We start from the raw sequence: 14480 nt of genomic DNA on the forward strand, positions 1-14480 counted from the left end.
TTACGGCAGCATTTTCTTTTAAAACCAAAATCCTTAATTATACCCAGTTATATCTAAAGATTATACCAAGCCATTCACCAAACATACTTTCTACAGGGAATAAAGAGAAAAGAATGATCCAAGTATTGCTGGCATTGGGAGCTCTCCTATACCAGTATGTACTAAGATTGCAAGATTTAGATCAATGAGCGGCATGACACATTCTCACCGTGTCTGCATGGGTTTCCTCTGGGTGCTCTGCTTTCTTCCCACAGTCCGAAAGATGTGCTGGCTGGGTGCATTAGCCATGCTAATTTGTCCCTCTGCGTGCCTGAACAGGCGCTGAGGTGTGGTGACTAGGGGATTTTCATAGTAACTTCATTGTGGTATTAATATAAGCCTACTTGTGACATTAATAAATAAACTTTAAACAATGATATTTTGAAGGGCGCAGTTTCAGAGGGCCTGATTTTTGAGTGGGGTTGCAGTATGACGTTCTATTCCCTGTCACTGCCTTGTAAGCAGACTGATATACTTTGACATCCTAACATCTGATTGAATAGTGCTATTTCCTCTGTATGCTGTCCAATCAACCTACCTACCTTATATTAAGTTGATCTTTCTCTACACCCTATCCATGACTAACACTATATTCTACACCCTCTCCTTCTCTATGAATGGTTTGCTTTGTCTGTATAGCGCACAAGAAACAATACTTTTCAGTGTATACAATACATGTGACAAATCAAATCAAAATTAAAATTGCTACTTTAATTGTCCTTTAGATTTCCTAATTGAGACCCCTGTCTGCAGGTGGGCATACACATCTATATGACTTCAGACACTGGGTTGTGCTTTAGGTTTGGAAAAATTAACTTCACTAAGGCTTTTTCTTGTTTAAAGTTTGGCTTCTTGAACAAAAGTGACATTGTTTCTTGGCTATGCTTCTGAAGGTTTAATCTAAGATCCAAGATCGTGTAACCTCTAAGACAGCATGATAATCCATCACTTTTGTGGTAATTGTACAAACACAGTAATGCTCTGCTGTCCTGACAAGTGTTTTCATTTCATTTCTCCCTCGCTAAATGTCTCTGCCCAACAGCTTTGGTCTGCGGCATGCTTGAACAAGATATACATGAAAGTGGAAGCTGAAAAGCAGAACAACTTGCACCTTGACCCTTTCTCTTGTCTGTGCTCTTTCTTAAACAGTGGGGAACTGTGAAAACAGTTTGTTTCAGCTCAAAGGCGCTGAACAGATTTTACACTAAATTTGACCTGGTTGATCCAGGAATTGAACCGCAAGCTTAAGATCACGTGCAGAGCACTCCCCAATGGTTTGGTGAACAATACAGGCCCAAGGGCTACCGGTTTAATGCCTAGCTGCTATCTGCTGAACTGGCTGGTGGGCGGCACAGAGATTAGCACTGCTGCCTCACAGTGCCGGGGACCCGGGTTCAATTCCCAGCCTCGGGTCATTGTGCAGAGTTTGCACGTTCTCCCTGGGTCTGCGTAGGTTTCATCCGGGTCCTCCAGTTTCCTCCCACAGTCCAAAGATGTGCAGGTTAGGTGGATTGGCCATGCTCAATTGCCCCTAGTGTAGGGAAAAAGCTAGGGTAAATGCATGGGGTTATGGGGATAGGGCCTGGGCGGGATTGTCGTCGTTGTAGACTTGATGGACTGAATGGCTTCCTTCTGCACTGTAGGGTTCTATTAGGGGCCAAGACAGGTGCCCCTACCATTGACTTCTGTCATTGGTTTGGTTTGGCCAGAGTTTCACTGTGTGTGTGCATGCATGTGTGTGTACAGTTTCATTGACAATCGGACTTTTCTCAAGTGCTTCAATGCGGAATATGCCACTGGCGGTTGTTGTCTAGATGAACGATGGCGCTGGCTGTTCTGCCAGAGGCATGCATTGGAATGTTACTCAGCAAGGAATTGTCAGATTATGAAGGAAAGAAATCAGTTTGAAAGTGTTTGCAATTTTAAGTCCAGGAATGTTTTTCTGTAATCACTTTGGGATGAAAGCTAGCATTGTCTTTACAAATATTATTGTTGAAGGGTACCAGAACCGCTGAGTGATGGATCAAAGGCCTCAGGTTGACAAGGCCATCTGAATTATGGTCTGTTAGACGATGCAGTGTATAATTGTGTGGATATGGAAGTCTTCTGGTTGGAGAGAGCAATCTTCAACCTCACCTTAACCAAAACACATGGCAGTATAATTGTCCAAAGCCTTCACACAGATTTCCTTCACTGCCATCCAGAGCATTACTGCAGCATAACGAGTAAATGCTCTTTTCACATTGTACTGAATCTCAATTTTTGTGCTTTTGACAGCAGTAGAATGTATACCAGCCAAGGATGAAATGTTACCAAAACATGGCAATGTTATCTCCAGTGAGAGAATCAACTTGTTTCACTCCAGATTTTACAACACTCTGCCAAAACAAACCAAGGGGCGTGTTTCAAACCGTCATGGGAGGGCAGGGCAGGGAGGCCTAAACATATTACAATATCCAGCTGCACTAAGAGTGGGGCACCATCTTTAAAGGGCACCCTATCAGAACAGCAATGGAGAACAGGATTCTGACCCCACTAGAGTGAAGAGAGGCCATGGAGGCCCCCAAGGAGGTGAATGGTAAGGGGAACTGTCCTTGGGCAGTGCCAGTCTGGCTCCCTGACACTGTCCAAGGGGCAAACTGGCAATACCCAAGGGGCACCTTGGCACTGCCCACTGGGCTGTGCCAAGGGAGCAGGGCCAGAGGAGGAAGGGCCTATTGGGAGCAATTGATGGGAGTGGCGGGGGGGACCTGCTGCCGCTCTGCATTGGGATTGGTGGATCAGTAGCAGAGGGACTGCATCAGAGTGATGGGGGGTTGGGGCTGTGTGGGGGAGGGAATCAGGAGATTGGGGCTGGCCGGGTACGGGGGTCGGGGAGATCGGGGCTGGCCATGGAGTGGGGACATAGGGGTTGGCCCGGAGAGTTCTGGGAGGCCAGCGATCGGGGTGGGAAGTGTGGGGGTTGGAGGAGCAATGATAATGGGGTTACGGGGCTGGCCAGCAGTCTGGCTGGCTGGCAGTCAAGACTGGCAGTGCGGGGCCACTGGGCTGATCTCCATGCTGACAGATCGGTGCATGTGCAATGGCCCACTCAGCACTATGCTGCCGGCCCCTCAGACAGGAATAAGCACTGCCCACTGATTTTCAGAGAGAGTCATGGTTGGGCACTTTATGATGATGTGGGTATGCCGGCGTTGGACTGGCGTAAACACAGTAAAAAGTCTGACAACACCAGGTTTTAGTCCAACCTATTTATTTGATAATATACTCACAAGCTTTCGGGGTTAGTCCCTTCGTCAGGTGAATGGAGAGTTCTGGCCTCAGACAGAGCATATAAAGCACAGACAGTTTAGAGATTACTGATTAGAATGCCTCTGTAAAAACTTGATGTCTGTGTCGATATGCGCAATCTTCTTGGAGATCCTCTCCACTTGGATCCGGCAGTTTGTGGTGTCGATCCAAGTGGAGAGGATCTCCAAGAAGGTTGCGCATATCGACACAGACATCAGGTTTTTACAGAGGCATTCTAATCAGTAATTTCTAAACTGTCTGTGCTTTATATGCTCTGTCTGAGGCCAGAACTCTCCATTCACCTGACGAAGGGACTAACCCTGAAAGCTTGTGAGTATATTATCAAATAAATAGGTTGGACTAAAACCTGGTGTTGTCAGACTTTTCACTTTATGATACACAGAGTACGGGAGATTCGATCTGAAATTCCTGCTTTTAAAAAAAAAAGGAGTTACTCCCATTTTCACATGAATTGGGGATTTTTTTTTGGAAGAACTCTGGCCCAGCTAAGCAATTCCTTTTGTTAGGAATTTGGAAAGTTAATGATGTGAACTTGAGATGAAAACAAAATAACAGACAAGTACGTGGTTCCTCACATTATTCCAAACAAATATGCTCCACTAAGAACAAGTGTTTCAAGTTATCCGTCAGGGTTTTGAGACACTCTGACAGGTAACATCAGTAGAGTTCTTAACCTTCCAGCTTAATGAGCCGCCAGCACGGAGATCAATGTTGTTCCTTTGTTTAAGATGGGTAGTAAGAATAATCCAGGTAATCGCAGGCTAGGCAGCCTTAATTCAGTGGTAGGAAAATTATTGGAGAGGATTCTTTGAGACAGGATTTATTTCCACTTGAGAATAAGTGGGCATATTAGTGAGAGGCAACATGGTTTTGTGAAGGGGAGGTCATGTCTTACTAACTTGATCGAGTTTTTCGAGGAAGTGACAAAAATGATTGATGAGGATTCCAGTAAGGCCTGTGACAAGACCCCTCGTGGCAGACTGGTAGAGAAGGTGAAATTGCATGGAATCAGAGGTGAGCTGGCAAGGTGGATACAAAACTGGCTCAGTGAAAGAGCCCTGACCTGGTGTTGTGAGACTTTTTACTCAGTGAAGGAAGACAGAGGGTAGCAGTGGAAGGGTGCATTTCAGAATGGAGGCCTGTGACAAGGGACATTCCTCAGGGATCAGGACTGAGACCTTTGCTATTTGTAATATATATAAATAATTTGGAGGAAAATGTAATTGGTTTGATTAGTACGTTTGCCGACCACACAAAGGTTGGTGGATTTGTGGATAGCAATGAGCAATCAGAGGATACAACAGGATATAGATCGGTTGGAGAAGTGGGCAGAGATGGCAAATGGAGTTTAATCCAGACAAATGTGAAGAAATGCATTTTGGAAGGTCTAATACAGGGAGGAAATATCCAGTAAATGGCAGAACTCTTAAGAGTATTGATAGGCAAAGAGATCTGGGTCACTGAAAGTGGAGAAGGTAGACAAGAAGGCATATGGCATGCTTCCTTCATTGCCAAGATATTGAGTTTAAAAATTGGCAAATCATGGTGCAGCTTTATAGAACCTTAGTTGGGCTGTACTTGGAATGTAGTATTCAAATCTGGTCGTTACACTATCAGAAGGATGTAGAGGCTTTGGGAGAGGGTACAGAAAAGATTTACCAGGATATTGCCTGGTATGGAGGGCATTAGCTATGAGGAGAGTTGGAGAAACTTGGTTTGTTCTCACTGGAATGACAGAGGTTGAGGGGCGACCTGATAGAAGTCTACAGGATTATGAGAGGCGTGGACAGAACAGATAGTAAGAAGTTTTTTCCCAGGGTGGAAGAGTCAGTTACTAATGAGTATAGGTTTAAGGTGCGAGGTGCAAGGTTTAAAAGAGATGTACGAGGTAGATTTTTTATTACACAGAGAGTAGTAGGTATCTGGAACTCGTTGCTAGTGGAAGTGGATACAGTAGTGACTTTTAAGAGGTGTCTTGACAAATACATGAATAGTATGGGAATAGAGGGATATGGTTCCTGGAAAGATAGCGATTTTAGTCCAGTCAGATAGCATGGTTGGTGCAAGTTTGGAGTGCCGAAGGCCTGTTCCTGTACTGTAATTTTCTTTGTTCTTCTAAAAATACATAGTTATTTCTTGCAACGCTACATTCTCGTAATATGTTACTTTGGTCTGGATGTTGGTGAGACCACAACTGGAGTATTGTGAACAGTTTTGGGCACCTTTTTTGAGGAAGGATGTGATAGCATTGGAGGCAGTTAAGAGGAGGTTCACCAGATTGATTGTGGGGATGAAGGGGTTGACGTCTGAGGAGAGATTAAGTAGTTTGTATTTGTACTTGCTCGAGTTTTAAGGTAGCACAGTAGCACAGTGGTTAGCACTGCTGCTTCACAGCTCCAGAGACCCGGGTTCGATTCCCGGCTCGGGTCACTCTGTGTGGAGTTTGCACATTTTCTTCGTGTCTGCTTGGGTTTCCTCCGGGTACTCTGGTTTCCTCCCACAGTCCAAAGATTTGCGGGTTAGGTTGATTGGCCATGCTAAAAAAAATTGTCCTTAGTGTCCTGAGGTGCATAGGTTAGAGGGATTAGTGGGTAAATATGTAGGGATATGGGGATAGGGCCTGGGTGGGATTGTGGTCAGTGCAGACTCAATGGGCCAAATGGTCTGTTTCCGTGCTGTATGATTTCTATGATTCTACGAGTTTAAAAGGATGAGAGGGGATTTGATCAAGATATATAAAATACTAAAAAGGATTGTAAAGTAAATGTAGACCAAATGTTCCCCCTAATGGGGCAGTCTCGAACAAGAGGTCACAGGTAGAGGTTGAGAGGCTATAGATTTAAAACTGAGATGAGGAGGAAGTGCTTCTCAGTGAGGGTGGTGAATCTGTGGAACTTGCTGCCCCAAAGCATGTTGGAATCTGAATCATTAAATGGTTTCAAGAAGGAGATAGATATATTTCTAATAAGAAAAAGGGGATATGGGGAACAGGTGGGTGCTGGATTTGAAACCAGGGAGAGATCTGCCATGGTCTGATTGAAAGGCGGACCAGCCTTGAAGGGCTAAATTAATCCTCTTCTGCTCCTAATTCATATGTTCCTATGAGTGTGGGCATGGTGAGGGGCAGCATTTGCAAAACTGTCCAGTAGCAAGTTGTTGGGGCTTATAGTATGAAAAAGAGGGAAGTGAACTCGCCTGCGAATGCTCCAAAGTGGCAGTGACACCAAATGCAATGAGGTGTACAACTAGTGTTGTAACTAGAAAAGTGATAAAGAAAATTGCCACCATGTTCAGAAGAGCAGAGGATTCTTTAGGGATCCTTCACAATATTCGACCATTACCACACCAAACAAAAAACTAAGCTTGCTGTTCTGTCACATTTCAGATAGTTCATTATATGTGAGCTGCTTTTGAGCTGCTTTGAGATTTATGGCAGCTGCATTCTTTTGTTGCATTCTGTTTATGCATTTTTCTTTTAATGAACTTGATTACCTCATTCTCCAAGATTATCCCACACTTTGGTGCCTGGTTTGAGCTATATTCTTGCGTATTTCTGGACAGTGTGGGAAAATAAAACGAAATGGTAACAGAATTAGCTTCAAATACTTCCTTACATAGAAACCAGGAGAAGTATGCCATTCAGCCTTTTGAACCTGCTCCACAGGCACCATGAAAACACCACCAGTTCTGGCTCAAAATTGGAGGGTATATTTCTGGTAGGTTTTTTGTAACTAAAGGATTCAGTAGTGCAGAATTTTGTCAAAACAGTAATGAATGTTACAATTATTTTTTCTGAACAGGAGAGTGTTGTAGCTGAGACAACGCCAACTAAATTACCTGGAAGTGTCCTCCAGTCAGAACAGCACTCCTACAGTGACAGACCAGGTACAACCGTTGCAAATCATCTCTCTCTACTTGGTCGATGTCATTTATTTTGGTCTCTGTTTATTGTAGAGATGAACACCCCCTCTCCTCCCATAAAGGTAACATCATAGAAACAGGCCACATCGATAACAATCCCATCCAGGCCTTATCCATGTAACCCCACGTACCCCGCTATCCCTCTAACTTACGCTTCCCTGGACACCGAGGGGCAACTTAGCATGGCTAATCAACCTAACCCGCACATCTTTGGATTATGGAAGGAAACTGGAGCCACCAAAGGAAACCCATGTAGACACAGCGAGAACATGCAAACTCCACGCAGTCATCCAAGCCGGGAATCAAACCCAAATCCATGGAGCAATGCTAATCACTATGCTACCATGCCACCCTTAACAAGTGATTTAAGAAGAATGGATAAGTGACAATTCAGGAAGGTGTTGTGTATTTTTTTTTGGTTCTGTTCAGGGTCCCAAATAACATGTTGCTGAGATATCACTGAGTGAATGTAACAGAAAGAACAGAATGGCCGAAAGGTCATGATTCTGTTTGGGTCTAACTTCCTTTTATTTGCATTGTATTTGTAATGAGCAGTGCGGGTGGTCTAAATATTCAGGATCCCCACAACGTGGGTACGTAAACCTCTACCCATGCTCTCTTGACCCATGCTCCTAATTGTCCAAACTTCCCGCTGGAAGTGGTCACACAAAATTCAGTTGTGAAGGTGAATAAGGTTTATTGGACTACATTTAAAAAGTCAAGCCTTTCTTCCATCTTCACCCCACCAAAAGCACAAATTTAATAAGGGCGCATGCAGCTTTAGTTCCACACCATTTCCCTTGCACATTTGAAACATAATGGGGAGAAACGCCTTTATAATGGATAAACACATGGGAATAAATCTAACATTAACCCCAGTTCTGACTTCAACCTGGATTCAATGCATTGGAACTGGGCTGATGAGGGATACATGCACTTTCTCCTCTTTTTTTCGAATGAAAAAAACAATTGCACAAATTTACTAAGATTAGAGCAAGAAAACAAAGGCACTGGTGTATTGTTTTGTCACTGGATTAGTAATCCAGTGAACCAGGTAATGCTTTGGGAACCTGGGTTCGAATCCCACCACGGCAGATGGTAACACAAAATACAAAATAAAATTTGCAATTAAAAGCCTAATGATGAACATGAAACCATTATTGATTGCTGTAAAAACTCATCTGGTTCACGAAGGTCCTTTAGGGAAGGAAATCTGTTGTCCTTATCTGGTCTGGCCTACGTGTGACTTCAGATCCACAGAAATGTGGTCGACCCCTAAATGCTTTCAGGGATGGGCAATAAATGCTGACCCAGCTGGCAACACCCATGTCCCGTGAACGAAGAAGAAAAAAATCTTTCTAATTTGGCTCGGTGCTTGACTTTATGTTTCCACATGCTAAGATTTGAGGACAAGGAGGGGTTAGGAGAGGCTGGAAAAATTGAGCACATGGTCTTCCCACCCCAACCTGTCTGGTGTGATGGTAGAGGAGGCATCATTCAGCCCACCCATCTCTGAGCCAATTATATTGTCTCTTAAAGGCCATATCTTGCTCTGTCGCTATCTTATCCATGACAAGGAGAAGCCCAGCCGCTTTAAAACTCTAGCTGTGTGACTTGGTGTCAGACAAGGTGGGGAACCTCCTTTCACAAGACCATGTGCCCATTGGAGACAAATTCCACCCTCCCCAACCCAAAACATGACCTAAAAGGTCATCCATCCACCCTTACTCTCAAACTTTGCTTCAGAGATAGAATCATAGAATCCTGCAGTGCAGGAGGAGGCTATTCGCTCCATTGAGTCAGCACTGACATTAATCCCCCTGACACTAGGCTCGATTTAGCATGGTCAATCAACCTAATCTGCTCATCTTTGGACTGTGGGAAGAAACCAGAGCACCTGGAGGAAACGCACACAGACACAGACAATGTGCAACCTCCACAGAGATAATGACCCGAGGCTGGAATTGAACCTGGTTGCTTAGTGCTGTGAGGCAGCAGTGCTAACCACTGTGCCACCATGCGACCTGACAGGGATGGAAGCCTTCCCTTAAAGCGTATAACTCTGCTTCCAGCTTTAAATTGCTGCGGGGCAACCGTCACTATAACGGGTAGGCTAGTCACCAGCATTTTAGTTGGGTGGTCAGAGACCACAACGTCCATAAAATCCAGTCTGATGGCTCAACTCACTGACTGAATTTCTTGAGCAATTGGAAACTCTCTCATCTTTCTTTTCACCTCCCTTTTCACCCAGTTTCCTCCCCTGTCCTTGCTGGGATACGTGTTATATGCTCCTAGGTAGCTTGCCTTGTGTGTGAGCCTGAGCACTAAGCGCTATCAGGTCACCTAATCAAAGTGGATATGACAAATGCATTTTGGCAGATTTTCTTCCCCTCTCGGTGCCCTGGTTGAGGTCGCTTAACCTGCACAGATCTGGTCTCAAACCTAGGAACATTCCAATCTATCTGGTTCCATTATTAAGATTTATTGAGGCATCTGAGGGAATTTTGGCTCAATTTCTGAAAAAAGAATATGCACCTCAATTCTTACATCAAGCAAATCAAGAGTATTGTAGGATTCATAAAATTATAGAAACCCTGCAGTGCAGGAGGCCATTTGGCCCCTCGAGCCCACACTGATTCTTCAACAGGGCATCCTACCCTGGCCCACCCTGCGGCCTATCATTGTAAGCCCACACATTAACCTTGCCAGTTCCCCTAATTTACACATCTTGGAACACCTAAGGGGCAATGTAGCATGGCCAATGGAGCTAACCTGCACATCTGGGGGAAACTGGACTGGCCATTGTGTTCAAGCAAATACTCTTGAGTGTCTTTAGACGAGGCTAATCTAATAGCCCAAGTTACTGCGGGGAATTATTTGCTGCAGTTGAATAAGTTTTGTTTATCTCTCCGTTTTAACACTAGGAGACAGCTCAGCATGAGCAATTGAACCCAGAAAAGAATTAGCAGAAGCTAACTTAGTCTGTTTGAATCATAATTTCTGTCAAATAGCTCAGAACATTTGTCAGGTCATTGATTGAGGATGAGCAAGTAGTAATCAGCCGTGATGGCGAGGGAGAATGGGACAAACAAGTGGATGCAGAATTTGTATTAATGCTTGCATTTATTTTACAGATTTAAATCTGAACACAAATGCTAGTTCCAAACAAATATCAGGTGACTACCACACCACTAAAGATGTACTGTGCTCATCGAAAGTAGGTAAGCACATGAGAAGGATGAGATTTGTTAACTTACTTAGTTATTAATGATGAAAATTTAGAAATGGTGTAATGGTTAGGTCTGTGCACAAATGTATATGATTTCACCACATCCACATCGGTCATTCAATTGTGGAATTTCTCTACATTTAAGTAAGAAAACTGAGGCAACTAATTATTTCAAACTGCATGCATGCCTCTTAGTGGTCAAGTTTATACTGTAACCTGTCAAGTTGATGGAGGAAGCTACATGCTTGGGACATATAATCCCTTGAGGATGTTGTAGACATGCCAAAATTCCACGATTGTTGACCTACTCTCAATATCTGTTGCCTTAATGAGTTGGGAGCAGGTATGACATGAGCAGCAAACCTTGAATGTTCCTATTGCTTCCCATCCATGACTGCAGTGATGAAGTCATGTTGGGTAGCAGAAAATTTACCTTGATGTTTTCAGACAAATTATTAATGATAGTATGACCTGGGGCATTATCTAAGAAGATGCAATACTTTGAAGATATTTTCTCTGGTGCAATATCCCCTCTAAGCGGGGAAGGCGTACATTCTTGAAAGAAAAGCCCCCTCATCCAAGATTCCTTAATTTAAAGGTCAAATGATGTGAAAATGTCCTATAGCCCTGGCGTCTTTAACTGCTACGCCACTAAGGGCTTAAACTTGAAATCTCCTGCAGCATTCCCACCAAGCAGGAGAATTGAGTGTTCTTTGATGTGTTTGTATCTTGGTTTTGTCTTCTGCTTGTGAAGATGTATGCGGACCTTTGCATGGTCCCTGTCCCACCCACTGTGATTCCCATGGCAGGCGGGACAGGAAAATTTCACCCCATGATTTCGATGTGCACACCATCACCGCTCTGTATGTGACATTATAACAACTGTTTAGCAAAGCAAGCTTAATCAGAGACTTACTGACATTATTGTTGTACCGACTGTAGAGCAGTGCTGACAATAGTGGCCAAACTGACCGAAAAAGAAAATTGGATATAAAATTCTGTTCTGGTATGTTGTTTGCACATAAACTGTTCAGAATATCGCAATGGAGCAGCCTCTCCATTATGACGGTAACTCTCTCATATACAAATGATCAGTTTGGTGGTGAGCTTCACATTATCAGCCTTGATTCTGAAAGTAATAAAATTCCAAGTTGGGTGGCAGTTTTGCCAATGCAGCTTTCTTTCCACAACTCTGCCAATAGGCTGAGAGGTAAAATATATAAGTTTAATTAGTAGTGTCAGAAGTAGGCTTACGTTAACACTACAATGAAGTTAATGTGAAAATCCCCAGTCACCACACTCTGCTGCCCGTTCGGGTACACTGAGGGAAAATTTAGCATGTCCAATGCACCTAACCGGCACATCTTTTGGATTGTGGGAGGAAACCAGAACACCCAGAGGAAACCCACACAGACGCAGGGAGAACATGCAAACTCCACATTCAGTCTCCCAACCCAGGAATCAAACCTGGATTCCTGGCATTGTGAGACAGCAGTGCTTGTTGCCAGAAATAAGTGAGATTAGTTGGTAACTGGGCAATCAATGGTTAACCCCATTGCAATGCTCACAGGAAAATCTGATCATTCTTGTTGAGAGAGTGCGTGATTGGGAGTCTTTATTATAATTTTAAAATGTTTTTTTCCATAAATTAATTCAAGAGTGATGTCCTTTTAATGTGTGACCTCTTGTTTTTAAAGGTTGTAAAGAACTGGATTGCAGCCAGAGAAGGAAAACAAGACCCAGGTAATTTATTTGCACCAAAGCACTTCTTCAATATCTAATGCTTATTAAAATAATAGAGCATTTTATATGCACAGCGTGGTTTATAGTGTACTGAAATACTCAATGCATTTAGATTATCATCTATCCGATTTACTGTTATCTCAAGCACATTAATCAGCTGTGGCTGGGTCCCATTGGAAGCTGAACAAATGTAATAGACTAGTTAAGTGAGCTTTACAAATTAGTTGAAAGGCTGGCTGTGTAAAGTGGTACTTGGAATGAGACTTGCTTATCAGACAAATCCCATACACAGTGGGTAGTTTCTTGCTGCACCATTACTAATTTGAGTTGATTTCTCATGGTTCTTCATTGAAACCTATTCAAAGCGAACGGAAAGTGCGGAGTTCAGTTAGAAAGCCGGGAGGACAGTGGGAGCGGAACTGTTGGAAAACCTGGAATCCAGCCAGATTGGGGCCTGTGAAAAGCCACAAGTTCAGTGAGAGTGGGGCCAGTGGAGAGCTGGGAGCTCAGTTGGAGCGGGGTCAGTGGAAAGCCAGGAATTCAGTTGGAGTGGGGTCAGTGGAAAGCTGGGAGCTCAGTTGGAGTGGGGTCAGTGGAAAGCCAGGAATTCAGTTGGAGTGGGGTCAGTGGAAAGCTGGGAGCTCAGTTGGAATGGGGTCAGTGGAAAGCTGGGAGCTCAGTTGGAGTGGGGTCAGTGGAAAGCCAGGAATTCAGTTGGAATGGGGTCAGTGGAAAGCTGGGAGCTCACCCAGAGCGGAGCCAGTGGAAAGTTGGGAATTCAGCCAGAGTGGGAACAGTGGAAAGCTGGGAGTTTCGCCAGGACAGGACGAGCAGAAAGCCAGGAGCTCAGCCAGACTGGGACTGGTGAAAAGCCATTTCAGTGAGACCAGAGCATGGAAAGTTCCATTGACCTCGGGCAGGAATTCTCTAGTTTCGGGGCAAGCAACACTGGAAAATCCCAGCCACGGAGTCAGAATTGGCTGAGTGAAAGGAAACGTGGCAGTGGTTAATAGATGTTTTTCAGGCTAGAGAAAGATTTGTGGTGGAGTTCCCCAGGGGTCAGTATTAGGACACCAAAAGAGAAAAGGCTGGAAAATCTCAGCAGGTCTGGTAGCATCTGTAAGGAGAGAAAAAAGTTAATGTTTCGAATCCAGATAACCCTTTGTCAAAGCTAAAAGGCACAGAAAGTGAGAAATATTTATACTGCAGGGTGAGGAAATGAAAGATGAGTCATAGCCACAGAAACCAGTGAAAAAGGCTGCTGATAGCTGTCCACAGAGAGAATAAAGTGTGTGAATGGCCAAATGGCAGAGAAGCTATAAGCTGTGACAGATGAAGATGTTGGGGGAAGGGGGAGAAAGATGAGACAGAGGTAGAATGTAGGGTGGTTTTTCACACAGAGGGTGGGGGGGGTATGGAATGCTCTGCCAAACAAGGTGGTGGAGGCAAGCACGCTGGAGTTGTTTAAGAGTAACTTAGACAGGCACATGAGTGGGTTGGAGATTGTTTTAAATAAGGTTCATTAGCATTGGGGCGTCCCTGGTAATGTAAAAGGATATAGTATGATGATAATGTTATTTCTCTTTTAATTCACAGGTTTTAAGTCGGTCCGCCTTGTTGTCCAACAAGGGGCATACACACGATGGGTCGTGCTTGAGCTGCTCTTGAATGTTCGAGATTGGCCTAGTGCTTCATGTCGTTAGTGTGCGCTTAAACTGGACCAGATGCTGGGCAAGACGACAGCTCAGTGACTATCACTGTTTGCTGTGCAGACACATGGATTTGGGCCAGTGTCTGTGGGAGTTTGCGCATTCTCCCCGTGCTTGCGTGGGTTTTCTCCGGGTGTTCCAGTTTCCTCCTGCGCCCCAAAGATGTGCTGTTAGGCTGATTGGAAGTAATAAATTGTCCCTAAATTAGTTTCCCTCAATGTGGATGGCCATAAAACAATAGATAAGGGTCATGGGTGGAGGGGGGGACTGGTAATGTTAAAATGGCGGCGCGGGCTCGTTGGGCTGAAGGGCCTGTTTCCCAGGCTGTTTTTTGTTCTTTGGATGAAGTAGGAGGAAAAAAGAAATAAAAGATAGAGAGCAGTAAAAAATTAAATGAAATAGAATGAAAACAAAGGGGGCTGAGGTGGAGTAGAGCAAATCATCTTAATTTGTTGAATTTGATGTTGAGACCAAAAGGCTGTAAAGTGCCTAGTCAGAAGATGAGATGCTGTTCCTCCAGTTTGCGT

At 44.1% G+C, this 14480-nt stretch overlaps 1 protein-coding gene across 3 annotated transcripts in view; it reads left to right on the forward strand.

The window, feature by feature from the left end:
* Window positions 1–14480, forward strand: part of reps2 (RALBP1 associated Eps domain containing 2) — a 172870-nt gene that overhangs the window by 114686 nt on the left and 43704 nt on the right. For all 3 annotated transcript variants that reach the window (XM_080204035.1, XM_080204033.1, XM_080204034.1), the window contains exons 10-12: window positions 7152–7236; window positions 10407–10493; window positions 12199–12244. In XM_080204035.1, coding sequence (XP_080060161.1) covers window positions 7152–7236; window positions 10407–10493; window positions 12199–12244 — 218 coding nt within the window. The remainder of the gene's footprint in view (window positions 1–7151; window positions 7237–10406; window positions 10494–12198; window positions 12245–14480) is intronic.

Source organism: Carcharhinus amblyrhynchos, chromosome 15, assembly GCF_965287045.1.
Source record: "Carcharhinus amblyrhynchos chromosome 15, sCarAmb.v2.hapA, whole genome shotgun sequence".
Lineage (NCBI taxonomy): Eukaryota > Metazoa > Chordata > Chondrichthyes > Carcharhiniformes > Carcharhinidae > Carcharhinus > Carcharhinus amblyrhynchos.